This window comes from Labeo rohita, chromosome 12 (genome assembly GCF_022985175.1).
Source record: "Labeo rohita strain BAU-BD-2019 chromosome 12, IGBB_LRoh.1.0, whole genome shotgun sequence".
Classification (NCBI taxonomy): Eukaryota; Metazoa; Chordata; class Actinopteri; order Cypriniformes; family Cyprinidae; genus Labeo; species Labeo rohita.
In genome coordinates this window covers 24223982-24243694 of record NC_066880.1, presented here as the reverse complement: position 1 = coordinate 24243694, position 19713 = coordinate 24223982, and the positions used below count along the sequence as shown (strand labels likewise).

Sequence of the window (19713 nt, the reverse complement as noted above, 5' to 3'; positions counted from 1 at the left end):
TTCTAAACTAAATGTGAACATGCATTAATTTATCACACTCTCAAAAAAAACAAACAAAAAAAAAAACCAGATTCAGTATTCATCAACATGAATGCAAACGCAAACTGAGAATATGATGCAAACCTGCAATAATTAAATAACACAAATATCCTTTATGTATTTAATCCCATTTTATTAACCAATGTGGTTGCTGCTGGCCTTCGATAATGCAATTCAAACATACTAATAAGCAAAAATTACTTTTACATAAACTAACATTTGTGCTTTATTATTATTTTTAAAGGGCTTTTACATTTGCCAAATATTGAATATTTTATATTAAAAAACAAGCAAGTCCTGCCCAGATTTAAAAATCTATAAAAAGTAACTAATTTAATTAGTTACTTTTTTTTTTTTTTTTTTTTTTGGAAGTGATGCAATATTGTAATGCAATAGTTTTAAAAGTAACATTCCCCAACCCTGGCAGTAAAGAAACTAGAAGCAAAAAAAACAATGGATCAAATGTTTTGTTTGTGGTGATATTTTATTAAAGCACACAAATAAAAATGGGTAGACCTTGAAAACAACTGAAGTCACTTGGGTTTGCGTAACTCCAGGTAATGCCAGTTAGAGATTCTCGGATATCGTGATTCTGTTTGCCTCTTTGAGATGTTGAATATCTGGGTGACACTTTACAGTAACTTTCATTATTAATATTAACAAACATTCAGTAATGCTTAACAGATCATTAGTTTGATTCATCTGTAAAGGACCTACTGATTTGTTAAGCATGCGTTTAAAGTTATGAGAGTTATTTTAAAGTGAAACCAATATTAGTGTTGTTACAGCCATGAGACAACAGGAAACTGAAATATGGAAACACCCTCAGATGACAAATGTTTTATCTTTACATTCCATTTTTACCGATTTTAATAAAATATGATGGTATATACAGTGGTACTTTAAATACATAAGCATACAGTTGCTTGTTAAAAGGCAAACTTAAATAATTTTCAGTGCAAAACGCCTGTTCAAAACTAATTTAAGAAACAAAACCATGTGGATAAAGAAATGAAACTGGTAATTTTTCTAGAGCATAGAGCTGGACCAATTATTGCTTATTTATTTTCATCTAAAAATGAGATTCTAAAGCATCTGAACCCAAAGCTTTCATTTCACCCTGAGAAAATAAAAATTAAATATAATTCTGCGGTGCATTTGTACATCGTTCAGTGAAATGCTGCTGACAATTTTAGATTCTTTTCAATAAACAAGTGCTGTCTGTGCACATAAGTTTGAACAAAGTCTGCCAACGTAAAAGAAAAATGATGCATTCTCATGCAAATGTTTTTTTATCACTTATAAGTTACCTAATTTGAGTCGACTTCAACTCAAGGCAGACCGATGGGAAGCATGATTCCATAGCAGTGTTAAATATACTTCAAAATATTTACAATAAAAACTTCATCCATGTTACACCAGGGAGAATTTCATACAGGTTGCAATATGACCATCGGCATCACCAGTCACATACACACCTCCGCTCTCTCGAGTGTAGTGTTAAGAGTCATTGCACTTTCACGACGTACAAAACATAATTCTCGACCTTTAAAAATACATTACAAAAAATTACTGCATAACTTCATCTGTTCACTTTTTTTTTTCTCTTCATTTTTTGCCCTATATTTACATTATTAACCTACAGTGGTGAATATTTTGGCAGAAGACATGGAGGATGCAGTCAAAATATACCACAGTACTTTGAAAGTAGTTACCTTACAGCGAGTTATTGGATTTTGAAAAAAAAAAGGGGGGCCAAAGCAAAAAGTATAATATAGTTACATTGTCAAACCCAGCCCAGTGTTTGGAGTTCATGTGGACAACTCTAGGAATGCTGGGACATTCCATTTACCAGACTTCTCAGCTGCTTCACCACCGTCTCGATCAACTTTTGCTTGTCGCGGTCGTTCTTCCTGAACTGGGAGAAGATGTTGTTCTTTTTACTTGTGTCTTTCATTCTGGAAAAGCAAAATGAAGACATAATATTAGTCAAATATATGGCAGACAGGTCAGAAAATAGCTATTATTATTATTTAAAAATTTTGCTAGTGGTGCAGAAATAACTTCTCTTTTAAACTCATATGTAAAAATGACAACAATTCCAGTGTAAATGCTTATTTTTTCATGATATATATGCTATAGTTTTTGTTTAGTTTGAGTTATTTTAGTATTTCAACTTTAAATGAAAAACATAAATGCTCTGGCATCTAGTTAAAATATTTTATTAAAAAAATAATTTTATATTTACTATTTTTTATATACTATCATATTAATATATATATGTATATATATATATATATATATATATATATATATTTATTTTTTTTTTTTTTTTTGAAGTAATCCTTTTTAATTGGAGCACAAATACAGAAACATATTTTTGCAACCCTTTTGGTGATGCTAGTGGTGCAGAAATAACTTAAGAAAAGAAATAAACTCATATGTAAAAATTACAACAATTCCAGTGTAAATGCTTATTTTTTTATGATATATATGCTACCGTTTTTGTTTAGTTTGAGTTATTTTAGTATTTCAACTTTAAATAAAAAACATAAATGCTCTGGCATCTAGCTGAAATATTTTATTTAAAAAATATATTTTTCAATATATTAAATATAAAATTTATTATATTTTTTATATAATATTATATTAATACATGTATTTAACATATTAAACTATATATATATATATAAATATATATATATATATATATTCTCTTTTAAACTCATATGTAAAAATTACAGCAATTCCATTGTCAATTCTTTTTTTTTTTTCATGATATATATGCTATAAACATAAATGCTCTGGCATCTAGTTGATATGTATATGTGTGTATATATATATATATATATATATATACATACATACATATCAACTATATACTATACAACTATATTTCAACTATATATATATATTATACTATTATATAAATAAATGTAATAATTATTTAATTTAAATTATTACTTTTTTTTAATTACAAATGTAATATTAAATAATTGATTTTAGGACTAACTAAATTAGGACTAATAATATTATATTATGTTATACTATATATTATATATATAACTTTTTTTTTTCTAATCATTTTTAATTGGAGCACAAACTATTTTGCAACCCTTTTGGTGATGCTAGTGGTACAGAAACAACTTCTCTTTTAAACTCTTTTTTTAAAAATGTAAAAATTACAAAAATTACTGTGTAATGCATATTTTTCATGATATATATGCTATAGTTTAGTTTTAGTTATTTTAGTATTTCAACTTTAAATGAAAAAATAAAATGCCCTGGCATCTAGCCAAAAAAATTTATATTTATTATATTTTTATATACTATTATATTGATAAATTTAGTATTAATTATTTTAATTTAAGTTATTTTGAAATTCAATTTAAATTTTAATTTTGTTTTAATTGTTGTCGTTTTTACATGAGTTTAAAAGAGAAGTTATTTCTGCTGCAATAGCATCACCAAAAGGGTTGCAAAAATAGTTTGTGCTCCAATTAAAAATGATTAGATAAAACATTTTTTCATGATATAGATGCTATATCAGATGCTGATTCTATTCTGCATATGCATCCTGAACAGATCAAAACACATTAAATATGTGAATACACTAAATATCAAACAGACATTTTCAATGCGGCAAGAATCGGAAAGAATCATGAATCATGAATTAGTAATGATATAATGGGCTGTGACATATGTATCATGACATATATACTTTTTTTTCAGTATGCATGCTGCAGTGGGTGTGGGATGAATAAATGATGATGAAATAAATGATATTCCACATGTAAGTCTATTCATGCAGCTTTATCACATTACTATGGAGAGAGAGAAATCCACATAGGATCTACATACCCTCTGTTGACTCTGGCATTGGTAAGTAATAAAAAAAGAAAGAGGACGAAGATTATACATATATTAAGTTTAAAAGACAAACAGAGCTCCACTGCTTCAAATCACTCCATTTTATGTTTGAGGTTCTGTTCTGAAACCAGTGAGCCGCCAGCTGCCTTCAAAGGCAACATCATAACCATCACAGTACAAAAACGTAAGTGTTGTAAAGCACTCCAGGAAGCTGAAATGACTTCAGTGGAGTTTGATATTGGCATTGGGCTGAAGGAAGGAGTAAAAACACATACTTCTCCAAAAGTGCTAGCGCAGTGGAGGGGTTCACCCGCAGGTACTTTGAGGTGGGCTGTCCATAGTCTGCCAGGTACGTGGACCAGTCCCACACCATGAACAGGTCTAGAAGCTGAAACGCAAGAAACAAATTGTACACATAATCAATGATTAAAAGAAAAAAATAAACCCAAATCAGAACTTCATACAGTTTAAATCAAGTTTTTTTTTAACCGAACTTTAAGCAGAACCAATAGAACAGGTTGTAAAACAACACTGAAGAAGAATAAAAATAAGTGTATTTTGCATGTCTTCATTAAGCACACACTATTATGCAAAGAGAGTTTTGCATAAAAACAACCAAAATATTAATAATCAGGACTGCCACATTCCATGATCAAGGAATTTCCAATGAATGTATAAAATTATACATTTACAAAGATTATTACATATTATTTCACAGAGAATGCATACATAATAAGCCAACAAAATATATCAGAGCTGAGAATAAAGTGGAAAAAAACTACATTTTCAATATTTTATTTATTCTCATGACTTTTCCAGGCCTGGTCAGGGTTATTATAGTTAACCAAAACTAAAACCATAAAAACATTTTCATTAAATGAAATCCAAGAAATTTCATCTGAAATAAAATAAATGATACATTTTTTCCCCAAAAAATTACAGTTATTTCAGTAATTTGCTAAATCAACATTCACTGAGATAAATGTTATGTACTAAAATTAATAAAACAAAAAAATTAATAGAAACAATATTGGTAGAGTTCTATAGTTTTTAAGTAAAATCATAAAAACATATTTGTTAAATGAAATCAAACAAAATGTTAACTGAAGTAAAATAAATTATACAATTTGTTTCCCAAAATTTATTTCATCTAGTTGCCAAAGCAACATTTCTCAGTTTCACTGACTTAAATTCTATGTGCTAAAATAAATAAAACTCAAATAAAAATGTATAAAAAAAATAATTTTAGAGTTCTATAGTTTATATATATATATATATATATATATATATATATAACTACAGACATATAAAAAAAATATTAAATGACAAAACGTACAAAAACTTAAAAAAAACAAACAAAAAAAACAGAAAAATAAATAAATAAATAACAAAAAAAGATCAATAATACTAAAATAACAATGTCCTTGTAATTTATTAGGTAAAATTGGGTAAAATCAATATTTTATTTATTCTCATGGCTCATGAAATAAAACTAAAATAAAAAATATTATTAAAAATAATCATTTTAGAGTTCTATAGTTTTTATATATAAAACTACAGACATATTAAAAAATTATTAAATGACAAAACTTAAAAAACTAAACAAAACAAAACATAAAAATAAAAAATGATCAATAATACTAAAATAACAATGTCTTTGTAATTTATTGGGTACAATTGGGTCAATTTTATTTATTCTCATGACTAATGATTCTCATTATTTATTATTATAGTTAACTAAAACCATAAAAACATTTTCATTTAATAAAAACAAAGACATTTTAACTGAAATAGAAGTGATACATTTTTCCTAAAAGCAATACTTTCACTGAGTTAAATTTTATGTACTAAAATAACTAAAACCTAAATAAAAATGAATAAAACCAATATTTTATATATAAAACTATAAACATACAAAAAAAGACAAAACACACAACAAAATTACTCAAAGTATGAAAATATATAAATAAAAAAACCTGAAAATATTAATAAAAAATGTTAATAGTATCTTAATGATACTAAAATAACACTGTCCTGGAAATTTTCAGATATTTTTAACTTGTCAGAACCATGATCGTAACAAATACACAATATGAGAAGTCAAAAAAGTTGCCCAAAGAGAAGTGTGTGAGGTCATCGACTAATGGCGGGGGTTAGCAGGGCACTTGTTGGGGAGCTGGGAGCACTTTAAATGCAAAAGGAAGAGAAATCCCTCCGTGACCTCCAGATAACCCACAGAGGAGCTAATCCTGGCTCCACGGTGCTCTGGTCAGTGGGCTCCCTGCCACTTTGCAACTCTGATTCAAAGCAAGGCTCTGGACACATTGAACTTAATTTGCTGGAGAAGGGCCAGATCACTCACCTCTATGTATGCAAATCAATATCAATCAATGGGGGACAATTCCTGGATGGCTCGTTCATTATGGAGGGCCGGGAGAGGAGGGTTCGGGGGGGCTAATAGCACTTCACACCTACTATGTGGTCCGTATTGAGGAGGTCTGTTTTTCGGACCGTTATTTAGAGCTGTTTGCTACTCCTGCTGGGCTGGGACAATATTGCCACTAAACACACCAAGACCCCGCGGAGCATCACGGCCAACGAGACCGTGCTTGTAAATGTCAATATTTGCAGATACTGCTAAATCAATTATCCAAAACTGATTTAAAGGGGTCATCGGATGCCCATTTTCCACAAGTTGATATGATTCTTTACGGTCTTAATGAAAAGTCTATAATATACTTTGGTTAAAATTTCTCAGTGGTAGTGTAAATAACACCTTTTTTACCTTGCCAAAATCAGCTCTGCAAAAATCATCCTGTTCTGGTCGAGGTTGCTTTAAATGTTAACAAGCTCTGCTCGCCCCGCCCCTCTCTTCTCTTTGTGGAGTGACGAGCCTGTTTACTTTAGCCACATATAGCCACGTTTAGTCACTAAACTTGCTAACTAGCATGTTATTAGGAAGGGCGATTGCAAAGATTCATTAAAAAACCCTTATATTCACTTCTGCTGTAGGTGAAGCTGGATCACGAATGATTTGCGTGAACATAGACACATTTATGTAGATTGTGAGGCGCATTCCCTTCACAAACAAACATAATCCACTGCATCTTCAGCTGCTCAGATGTCGGGAGTAAATGACGACCACTATGTTCATTATTACATCCAGCAACACAACACCTCAATCGCTCAATCTGAGATATTCTTGTCTAACCTACATCCCTGCTCCGGCATCGAAACAATGGAGGTCGGACTGTTACTGCTAATTTAGGGTGTGTTTGAGGTAAGACGCTCATGTCAATCAACTATCATAGGAGCGGCTTTTATCATTATAGGGTAGATGTGTGCATACACTGCCAACACACATTAATGTACAAACAACACGTAGAAGTGAACTTTGCATCCTATGACCCCTTTAAATGTCATTCAAGGTATACGTGACTAGCTCAGGCTGTTGCGAACTAGATTTGGTGAATATTTGAAAAGTGGTGGGATCCTAAAGTGAAAATATTAAAGTAATATCTTTGATTCTGCACTATCAATAAGTCACTAATCAGACATTCTATACATTATTTGTGTGCCCTTATCTGGGATTATTGTAATCCCAGTAAAGTGCATTTCTCCCACAGGGCAGCTCCAGTCTAAGTGCACTAGTCACTGGAGCACTTATCATGACCTTTTACAGATCTCACCGCTACAGACTCACAAGCCCAACATGACCTGACAGAGTTCACAGTGAGTAATCTACAAAAAAAGTTCACCTCTGAATGCTTTAGTTGAAGAGGAGTTGAAGGTTCAGTTGAAGGGGACATACAGTTGAAGTCTAAAGTTTACATACACCTTGCAGAATCAGCAGAATGTTGATTATTTTACCAAATAAGAGGGATCATACAAAATGCATGTTATTTTTTATTTTTATACTGACCTGCATACGATATTTCACATAAAAGACATTTACACATAGTGCACAGGACAAAATAATAGTGGAGTTTATAAAAATGACTGTTTAAAAGTTTACATATGCTTGATTCTCAATACTGTGTTGTTACCTGAACGATCCACAGTTGTCGTTTTTTCATAAGTCCTGAACAAGTTGCTAATAAGTTAAACTGCATTCAGGTCCCACAAATTCTGTGTTTTTTCAGCTTTTTTTTGTGTATTTAAACCTTTTGCAACAATGACTGTATGATGTACAATGTATTAAGAGCCAGGGGGTGAAAACTTTTGAATAGAATGAAGATCTGTACATTTTTCTTATTTTGTCTAAATATCATAGTTTTTTTTTCATTTAAAACTGCCCTTCAGAAGCTACAGAAGATCCTTACATATTTTCCAGAAGACAAAATAAGTTACATTTACCCTGATCTTCAAATTAAAAAAGTTTTCACCCCCTAGCTCTTAATGCATCGTGTTTCCTTCTGAAGCACCAGTGAGTGTTTGAACCTTCTGTAATAGTTGCATATGAGCCTCTCAGTTGTCCTCAGTGTGAAAAGATAGATCTCAAAATCATACAGTCATTGTTGGAAAGGGTTAAAATACATAAAAATGCTGAAAAAACGCAGAATTTGTGTGACCTGAAGGATTTTTCTAAAGAACAGCAGGCAGTTTAACTGTTCAGGAGAAACAAGGGACTCATGAAAAACTATGACTAAACAAAAAAAAAAAAAACAGCTGTGGATTATTCAAAAGTACAACTCAGTATTAAGAATCAAGTGTATGTAAACTTTTGAACAGGGTCATTTTTATAAATGTAACTATTATTTTCTTTTGTGGACTATATGTAAACATATATGTGAATATGTGAAATATCTTATTCAGGTCAGTACTAAATAAAAACACGTATTTTGTACAACCTCTCTTATTTTGCTACAACGTGTATGTGCATGTAAACTTTTGACTTCAACTGTATGAAACTATACATAGCAATGAGCATTTATTCAGAACTGCATTATTAAATTATTAAATTCCAATTAGGATGACAGCATTACTTTTGACATTAAATGCACCCTTATTCACTATAACACACCTCATTTATATGTATACACTACTACTCAGAAGTCAACAAGAAAGACATTTATAATTTTACAAAAGATTTATATTTCAAATAAATGTTCTTTTGTTATTTCACGCAGAACAATTTCTTTTAACATGAATAATTATAAGAAATGTTTCTTGAGCAACAAACCAGCATATTAGAATGATTTCTGAAGAATCATGTGACACTGGAGACTGGAGTAATGATGCTGAAAATTCAGCTTTACAATATTGCAAAAACTACATTTTGCAAAATATAAAAATATAAAACCGTTATCTTAAACTGTAATAATATTTCACAATATTACAGTTTTTATTGTATTTTTAATCAAATAAATGCAGCCTTGGTGAGTGGTGAGCATAAGAGACTTCTTTCAAAAATATAAAAAAACAAACAGTAGTATTAATGATCAAACATTAATGTAGTTAAAACCATACAGTATGAAGAAAGAAAGAACTAAATACCTAAAATTAATGCTATATATATGAGAGAATAAGAGAATTTTTGACTATTGCCTAAGTTCGCAACACAAACTTTAAACAGCTTGTTTTAAATGTTTTAATTGCTAACTGTTGCAAAATGTTGATAGTTACTTGATACTGTACTACTGTGAACAACTGATCTATTGTCACATTATTGAAAAAAGGAGTCAAGTTAGCAGCATCGCTACTTTTAGATACATACTTGCAATGCTGGTGAAAGTGAAGAACCTGGCATGTTCAAAAATATGCCTTCAGACATTCACGTCTCTCTTAAGTGATGTGAACAATTTTTAAATTTTTACTAGTATTAGTACAAGCATCTGCAGCCCTGCGCAGTATCACTTTACAGACAACAAGAACTTAAAACGTTTAAAACACAACAGAGTAAACAAGAGTCTCCATTAAGCCGCTGCGTGATTGGCAGGGAGACTGTGACCTCTCTATTTGGTGTCAGTACATGCTCAAAAAAAAAACGGTAGCCCGGCATCAACTCAACATCAAAGTGTTGGAGTGTGATAAGAGCTGTAGGGCAGATCTGTGTCATAACGCATGATGGGAAGGTTATCTACACGGGGGGTCGGGGTGAGCAGGTAAATTCTGATGGCCAACGCGCACCACTCTCCTTATCTCTGACCTTGTCCAAGCTCGCTCCGCCCGACACGGAGCCAAAGCTCGTTGAGAGCACTACAGAGAAGCTGTCAGCAAATCCTCCAAGAAACCAGGCGAGGATCAAAGCGGCGTCATGCTAATGGTAATCGAGAGGTCTTGGCGAGCGGCCGCAGTCGTGACACGCTGAAAGACGCCACCCCGACCGGTGCGTGGCACACCAGATCAAGCCAGAGCGGCGTGTTTCTTCATTTCCCATGAACAGGTGGTGTATATGATTCAGCATGTGGTTTAAAATTGCACCCAAAATTACACCCAAAAATAAAATTCTGTCATCATTTACTCACCCTCATGTCATTCCAAACTCCTATCACTTCCTTTTCTTCCATGGAATACCAAAAGGTGAATTTCTTAAGAATGGGCCAATTTCACAGACTGTGATGATGCAAGTCCACATTCATTAATGCTGTTTTAAATGTAACAGACATTGATAACACATTTTGTGCAGTTACAGTAGCTGTATGAGTGTTTCCACAATGGCAGATGGGAGTAAAGGCAATTTTGACAACTCTCTTTTCTGACCACCGTAATCAATCTCTCAAAACTTTTTAGCTCTTTTTGTAAGTCACAGAAATACTACTGTGGATTTGTCCTTTTGTACTGAAGCAAATGCAAAAATTATATTTGTTGCAGTTTCTGTTTACCCAACTATGACGACTTCTGCTACTGAGAACCTTGGAAATGTGGATATAGTGGCCACTTTTTATAAAAAATGTAAAACAGGACTGAGGCTGTCAAGAGCTAAATTTAAAGGGGTCATGAACTGAGAAATCAAAATTCCCTTAATCTTTGGACGTATAAGAAGTCATTGTACTATAACAGTGTTCGTACATGTACTGTAAAATTACATTTCAGGACTTTCAAGCACTTTTCAAGCACTACTTTTTGATTTTCAAGGACTGCAATCAGTCCTTATATTAGTTCTCTATACAGTTCTCACTTACTGAACAAAGTCTTCTTTTTCAAATTCTAAAAAAAAGTGAAATAGATAAATAAAAATATACCAATAAAAATGGCAAACATAAAGTGAAGCACATGCAAAGTATAACTTCTAAAGTATTACGAAGTTTGCTACACTTTTACTATAGTTAACCCACGGTTAATTTTCTTACTTTTGTATTTGTGTATACTTTTTCTGTTTTTTTTTTTGTTTTTGTTTTTATTACTGTACTGCCTTAATGGTTTGATGTCTTCTAGGGAAAATCTTAAAAAAAAACAAAAAAAAAAAAACAACAAAAAAAAAAAGATGTACAAAATAGCTCCGAAATCCTGAAACAAATTAATTACAAACCTGCACCGAAGTACCGATCCACACTCCAAAGTTCTGATCTAAAACAAGATTCACGATCCATTCTCTGAAGTTACGATCTGAATAATGATTTGCGAAGCGTGATCTTGAAGCATGGGTTGCGAACCATTTGACTAAGATTGGAACTTTGTATATTGCGAATTATTTTATTTCAATCAGGACTTCAAATCGAGCATCGTGAATCATTTGATTGGAATCATTCAATTCACAGAATGATTCACAAACCCGTTCCGATCTAAATCAAATGATTCACGAAACATTCTCTAAAATCCAGATCTGAATCAAATTACACGCAATACGCGAAGTTTCAATCTAAATCAAATGATTAGCAATATGCAATCCGATTGGAGTACTTCGAAAAAGTGAATCATTTTGCGGCGCATTGGTTTAATTGATTCAGAGTTTCGAAAAGCTCCATTTCACTCATCACTATACGTGCTTTTTAAAATCATTATGCACTATGTTGAAATTTGAATCTGGTTTTTGCTAGTGAAGTCACGAGTTTGAATCAATCGGAGCTGTTCCAACATAAATGACTCAATTGATTTGGTTCATCTGTTCCTCTTTTCAAGTCTTCAGCCAAGTTTACACAACACTGTCAGTGCTGCTACTTGCCTAGCTTAATTGTTTTCTGACATTAACTGAAATATGCAAAAGAGGTATGTTTTTTGAATTGCGTGAAAAGATATGTGCTTATTGACAAAATTAAACGCTCATTTCATTGATACATTGTCTTTAAGTACTTCAAGCTCTTTTCAAGTACCTCTTTAGGAATACTGCTATTTTCAAGGGTTTTTTCAGTTTTTTTTTTTTTTACATTTCAAAACGTCAAATTCAAGTGCATCAAGCGCTTTAAGCATCTTGTATGAACTCTAACCGTCTAATTAAGTCATATCATCTACTTTTAGATATTTCATGATTTACAGTGGAAGTCAATGATCACCAAGCGGTTTAGTTACCAACATTCTTCCAAACTATCTTCTTTCATGTTCTCCAGAAGAAAGCAAGTCATATAGGTATGAAACGACATGATTTTTTATTTTTGGGTGAACTATCCCTTTAAGAGCTTGACAATCCCAGTCCCCTTTAATTTTTTATTATATGGAATAGAACAGCCAGGATGTCTTAAAAGGGTGAGTAAATGATGACAGAAATGTAATTTTTCAACAGCATCCTGAAAACTTGTATCATACAGATGCATCATAGGGACTATCTGGAATACTGCAGCATGTGTGATTAGAAGACACATTCAGCTTTCTGCTGAGCATAAAAAGAGGTATTAGAAACCAAAGGGATTTTAAACTGAGCATTATTAACTCCACACCCTAATAATGCTTTCTTATATGACATACCTTTGTAGAAGAAACCTTGACATGACCTCGGTTTTACACCTTAAGCACCTCAGGCCCAGATTATAAGTTCAAACTCCAAGCAGCACAAAAACAGGACCAAACGAAGAAGGAGCTCCTGATAGCATAATGAACCCCACTGCGACTAAGTGATTTCCCCTCCTGAAGGTAAGTGTGTTCAGGTTGGGATAATCCATTAGTGCTTGTTAATGCTGTATGTTCTCCACCCTTCCCCTCGGCACACTTGCAGGGACTGCGGATCAAGAATAGTCATGTCTGCAGAGAGGTCTGTACCTGTCGGAGGTCAATGAAGGCCAACTGCAGCGTGTCCCCCTGGAATCCTGGCACGGGCTCTGAACTGGCAAACACTGCGAAAGGAACAGGAAAATACTATTTAAAAAAAACTGTTGATATGTGTTGTGACATTAAAGACATTAAATTAAACTCTTGAAACAATATATACAAAGTGTTTTTGTTACCCTGAAACTTTAACCATATACCATGTGCTTGGTAAAGCAAACATATTGATCTACCATTTATTCTTACGACATTTCGAAGACTAAAATTTCTAACATTAAAACGTGTCCTAAAATGTTTAAGCTACATCCACTAAACTCGGTTCAAACTATTCTGACTTGTGTTGCTGTATATATTTTAACTTGACTTGACAGTTTTCCAAAACTTTTTGAAACTAGCTACCTACCTAACCAAATAACTATTTCTCTCTCTCTCTCCTTCAGCTGCTCCTGGTCGCCTCAGTAGAATTTTCCAGCATTTTCCACAGGTTTTACGCAGGATGCCCTTCCTAACTATCTGTCTATGGTTGTCCAAAACCAGATGATCAAAACTAACTATTTAACTGTTTCCAAAATCAGAAAATCAGGACTAACTCGCTCAATCACTCTGTCTATGGTTTTCCAAGATCAGATGACTAACTAACTCACCCACTCACTCACTCACTCTATGGTTCTCTAAGACCAGATGATCAGAACTAAATAACTAACTTACTCTATTTATGGTTTTGTAAAACTGGATGATCATATCTTACTCAATTAGTCAATGAGTGGGTGAGTTAGTGGGTGAGTTACCACCATTTATCTAATAAACCCATGCATCCATTCATCCATCTATCCATATCTATCCATTCACCCATATATATCCATCCATCCATCCATCTATCCATATATCCATATATCTATCCATCTATATCTATCCATCCGTAAATCCACCCATCTATATATAGCTATCTATTTATCATCCATATATCCTTCCATCCATCTATCTATATATACATCCACTCATATATATCCATCCATCTACCTATCCATTTATCTATACATCCATATATCTATCCCTCCATCCATCCAACCATCTATATATCTATCCATCCACCCATCCATATATATATCTATCCACCCATCTATATATCCATCCACCCATCTATCTATCCATCTACCTATCCATATATCCACACATTCATATATCCGTCCCTCAATCCATCCAAGCATCTATATATCCATCCATTGATATATATATATATATATATCCATCCATCTATCCATCCATCCATCCAATATCTATCCATTCATTCATCTATCTATCCATCCATCATCTATATATCTATCCATATATCTATCTATCCATATATTTATCCATCCATTCATATATCCATCATCCATATATCCATCTATCCATATATATATCTATCCACCCATCTATATATCCATCCACCCATCTATCTATCTATCCATCCATCTACCTATCCATATATCCACACATTCATATATCCGTCCCTCAATCCATCCAAGCATCTATTTATCCATCCATCGATATATATATATATATATATATATCCATCCATCTATCCATCCATCCATCCAATATCTATCCATTCATTCATCTATCTATCCATCCATCTTCTATATATCTATCCATCCATAAATCCAACCATATATCTATCTATCCATATATTTATCCATCCATTCATATATCCATCAATCCATATATCCATCTATCCATATATCCATCCATCATCTATATATCTATCCATCCATCCATATATCTATATATCTATCCAATTTACCATCCATATCTTTCATTCATCAATCCATCTATATATCCATCTATCCATCATTCTATATAGCCATCCATCCATCCATCCATCCATCCATCTATCTATATATGTATCCATCCATACATCATCTATATTTCTATCCATATATTCATCTATCCACTGACCCATCCATCCATCTATCTACCCATCCATCCATTCATCTATCTATCTATACAAAACTAGGTCAGCTATTCTGAAAAACTGTCATTTATGCAAATAAGTTATCATTTTGTACAAATTTCTGTTGAATGCTAGATCAACCATAAGAATCAGGTATTCCAGAGAGCTTCATAAAGCGTAACGGTTTATGAGAAGAATAATTTGTGCTGTTCAGACAATGAACTACACTGGTTTCAAGTTTGTGCAGCCAGCCAGGAAAGACATTTTCCTCAAAGAGATTTTATTAACGATAACAGACCTACCATGAGCCATGAGATTAAGCAATCAGTCAGCATGTGTTCATGTGCACTTACAATTGATCTACAGTGTTTGATGTTGTTTGTTTCTTTTTTTTTTTTTTTTTTTTTGCATAGTCAAGCTGTAGTCTTCAAGGATACAAGATGTCAAATGACATATTTTAAGAACTAAATTCATGTTGCATGTCACCCCTGTCCTTCATAGCAAGTGCACCAAGGGCACTTGTGGTCTCAAATTACAGAAACAAGACTGGTAAGATTTCATTTGGAGTAAAGTGTTTTAAACATTTTACAAACTGTTACTGTTATAGTAACTGTTTTAGTGTTTTAGACCTTGATCATGTCCCACATGCACGTGACCTCTCTGTTCCTTCACTTCCCTGTCAACTATCCACTGACCCACTATTAATCACAAGCAAAAATCAGACTGTAAACGTACAACTTGGGATAAGTATTCCTATGGGTGCATCTTAATTGTATGTGTTTTGACTAGCGTAAGATGATGCCGCTAATGAGACGATCACCATTCAGACCACAGAGAATGGTTAGACATTCCCTGCCATACCTGTACGGTCGAACCCTCACAAGCTCTAGACACCTATGACCTGAGGCCACTTCTGCTGACAGTGATGTAGTGTGACTGAAACCTTAAATGTCTAAGGAGCAGAAGATGCGATGGTAGAACCAAAGAGCTGTCCACATATTAACGTTATTGATGAACACTGTGCTCTGACATCTCTATTGTGCCATTCAGAACCAAAGGGGCTTTTAGGGTTCCCCAGGGAGGTATCAGAGATGAAAACTCAATGAGATCAGATTCTGCATTTCACAAAAAAACAGAGCGTATTGTAAGGACTTGAGGATCTTTTGCCTTAGGTATGGGCAGTAACATTGTGAATGGTTGTGACTGTTTTCATAATTGAAATATTCAATTCAACAGTTTTGTCGTATGACTTTGAAACTGCATGAGGGTGTAAATGATTTTTTTTTTGGTTGAGCTATGCCTAATACGGGTGGTTAATGCATGCAAATGCAGCACATGTCAGATGAATGAACGTTCAAATGGATAAGCGATTAATGTTGCTCTAAACTGTTCCATATCAGCTCATATCAGAGCAGGTGTGGATTTCCAAGAGCAGGTGGAGTGCGGGTAATCAGGAATGTTCTTTGAAAGAGTGCAACTCAGATAACTGCTTCTGAGAACAGCTGATAATATCAATAATACCTGCTGCATGAATGCATCTACCGCCATGCTGCGCTTCACAGAGCATAATACTCTGACATGCCTGTCTGTTAGTGCATTAGCAATATTCTGCTTTGAAAACAGTTTATGGTAATGCTCAAACTTTCAGAATGGATACAGTTTCTAAACGGTCTGGTTGATTAATGATTTACAGCAGATAAGATGCATTCTATAAATGGTTACTATTAAATTAGACTTCGCTCAAAGCTATTGTATGGCTTCAAAAGACTTACAATACAGAATATGGACCACTTTTATAGTGTGAAAATGATCATAATTTTAATAAGGAAGACTGTAAAAATGGTACTGTAAAAACCTTGTTAAATTACACTGATCTTTTTCTTACAATGAAAAGAGGGTGAGCAAATCATGACAGATGCTTCATTACTGGGTGGACTATTGAAATGAACAATACATGGAGGCGTGTACAAGACGCACTACTCACGTTCACACTGTATGACATCCAGGTTGAACTGCTGAATGGCTCCCATGCTGATCTGTTTGAGCTCAGTATCCAGCAGCATCTGCATCAGTGACGTGGCCAGGTGTTTACAGGCAGACATGCACGCCGTCTGCGCCACCTTACCCTGAGGAACGGCACACAAACACACCAACAAACCGTTACGTCAGGTGTCCTCAGCTAAGCACGGCATCAGTGCTTTTCTATCTCAAAGAATTTATAAATTTAGAGCATGAACCAAAGTTAGTATCAGGGTCTGTGCCACTCTAGGAAGAAAGTAATGGCTAATTTAGAAGTGTCTCTAAGCAGTTTCACCCTGAAATATTGCTCCAAGCCCATATGATTTTTTTGAAAAATAATCTTCTTATAAACTATTAGCTAATAAAAATACATAATTTAGAGTCCAATAAAGGCTGAATATGCGTAATTTAAATATTTTAGACAATATGAACGACAGACAATATAATTGGTAAATTGTAAAAACTTGAAATAATCATTTATTCAATTTAACATGCAAAATATATCATCAGCGTGACTTATTAAATGCTGATTCAGTGACAATGTGCAATCTATTGTGTCTGGCACAATTATGTATATTAAGAAAAGCAGAATTATGAGTATTTTAAATGCTGATGTCACCAACATCATTGCATGGAAAACCAGAAACTTTTTACTTTCGTCTTACTGTCATTAACACTAATAGGGGTTCGTACAGATACTGTAAAATGAAATTCCAGGACTTACAAGGATTTTTCAAGCACTACTTTTTTGATTTTCCAGGACTTCATAAAAATATACTAATAAAAATGGCGAATGTACATGCAAAGTATTACTACTAAAGCATTACAAAGTATACTACATTTTACTATAGTAAAACCATGGTTAATTTTTTAAACCTTATATGTTATGTATATACTTTCTTTATTTTTTCTGTTTTGTTTTTATAACTGTACTGCCTTAATGGCTTGATGTTTTCTATTGTTTAAGAAGAAAAAATTAAAATCTGAAAAAAAGATTTGCTAAATTGCTTCGAATTCCTGATTTGAAACAAACGATTCATGAACCTACACTGATCAAAATGTAGTGATTCGTGATCTGCCCTCTGAAGTTCCGGGGTAAATCAAAATTTGCAAACCCACACTGAAGTCCAGATTTGAATCAAATAATTTGCGTCCCACCCTACGAAGTACCTAACTAAAGCAAACAATTTGTGAACTCGCTCCCAAGTTCGAATCTAAATTAAATGATTTGTGATCCACACTCCAAAGCTCTGATTTAAATCAAAACATTTGCAAACCACGCTCCAAAGTCCCCATCTTAAGCAAATGATTCGCAAACCCGCCCGGAAGTTCCGGTCTAAATCAACTGATTTGCGATCAATGCTCCGAAGTTCTGATCTAAAGCAAACAATTTGCGAACCCTCACTGAAGTCCAGATCTGAATCAAATGATTTGTGATCCACGCTCTGAAGTTCTGATCTAAAGCAAACGATTCACGAACCCGCTCTGGAGTTCCGGTCTAAATCAAATTATTCGCAAACCTGCTCCAAAGTTCCGATTCAAAGCTAATGATTTGCGAACCCACACCGAAGTCCAGATCTGAATCAAATGATTTGTGATCCACCCTCCAAAAGTACGATCTAAAGCAAATGAATCATGAACATGCTCTGGAGTTCCGGTCTAAATCAACCGATTTGCGATCCACGCTCCGAAGTTCTGATCAAAAGCAAATAATTTGCGAACCCACACTGAAGTCCAGATCTGAATCAAATGATTCACAGTCCACCCTTCGAAGTTCTGAGATAAAGCAAAGGATTTGCGAACTAACTCTGGAGTTCCTATCTACAGTAAACAATTCATGAACCCGCTCCGAAGTTCCAGTTTAAATCAAATAATTTGTGATCCGCCCTCCAAGGTTCTGGTCTAAATCAAATGAAACCCACACCGAAGTCCAGATCTGAATCAAATGATTCGTGGCCCACCCTTCTAAGTTCCGATCTAAAGCAAACGATTTGCAAATCCACTCTGGAGTTCCTATCTAAAGCAAATGATTCGTGAACGTGCTTCAAAGCTCCAATCTAAATCAAATGATTCGTGATCTACGCTCCAAAGTCCCGATGATTCGTGAACCATCATTTCAGATCAGGACTCGGATCATGCATCACAAATCATTTGATTAAGTTCAGAACTTCAAATTGCATATTGTAAACCATTTGATTTGAATCATTCGATTCATGAAATGATTCACAAATCTGTTCCAATATAATTGAAATGATTTGTGATACACATTCTGAAGTCCTGATCTGAATCAAATGATTTGCGATACATGATTTGAAGTCCTGATTTGAGACAAAATATTTGCGATATGCGATACAGTTGGAGCGTTTCAAAATCGGTTGAATCGGTTCCAGTGTAAGTAACTCGATAGATTTGATTAATCTGTTCCTCTTTTTGCGTCTTCAGACATGTTTACAAGATGCTGTCAGCACTACTACTTGCTTACCTCAATTGTTTTTTGACATTAACTGAAATAGGCTAAAAAGGTGTGAATTTTATGTGAAAAAATATGTGCTTAGTGACAAAATGAAACACTTATTTCATAGGGTTTTCCAGGCCTTACATATTAAAAAGTCAAATTCAAGTATTTTAAGCTCCTTGTACGAACCCTAGTTACTAATTACAAAAGTGCATCATGATTATTGGTGTGTTTTCACTCCAAAACAATGCAAAAAAAA

General features: G+C 33.6%; 1 protein-coding gene across 7 annotated transcripts in view; it reads right to left on the bottom strand.

The window, feature by feature from the left end:
• Positions 1–896: 896 nt before the first annotated feature.
• exoc6 (exocyst complex component 6) overlaps positions 897–19713 on the bottom strand; it is a 67483-nt gene continuing 48666 nt past the window's right edge. For 4 of the 7 annotated variants that reach the window (XM_051123847.1, XM_051123849.1, XM_051123851.1 and 1 more), the window contains 5 exons: positions 16965–17106; positions 13042–13115; positions 4185–4297; positions 3901–3912; positions 897–1997 (listed from right to left, as the gene is read on the bottom strand). In XM_051123847.1, coding sequence (XP_050979804.1) covers positions 1865–1997; positions 3901–3912; positions 4185–4297; positions 13042–13115; positions 16965–17106 — 474 coding nt within the window. In that variant the 3' untranslated portion in view covers positions 897–1864. The remainder of the gene's footprint in view (positions 1998–3900; positions 3913–4184; positions 4298–13041; positions 13116–16964; positions 17107–19713) is intronic. The other 3 variants (XM_051123848.1, XM_051123850.1, XM_051123852.1) reach the window with 1 other exon arrangement.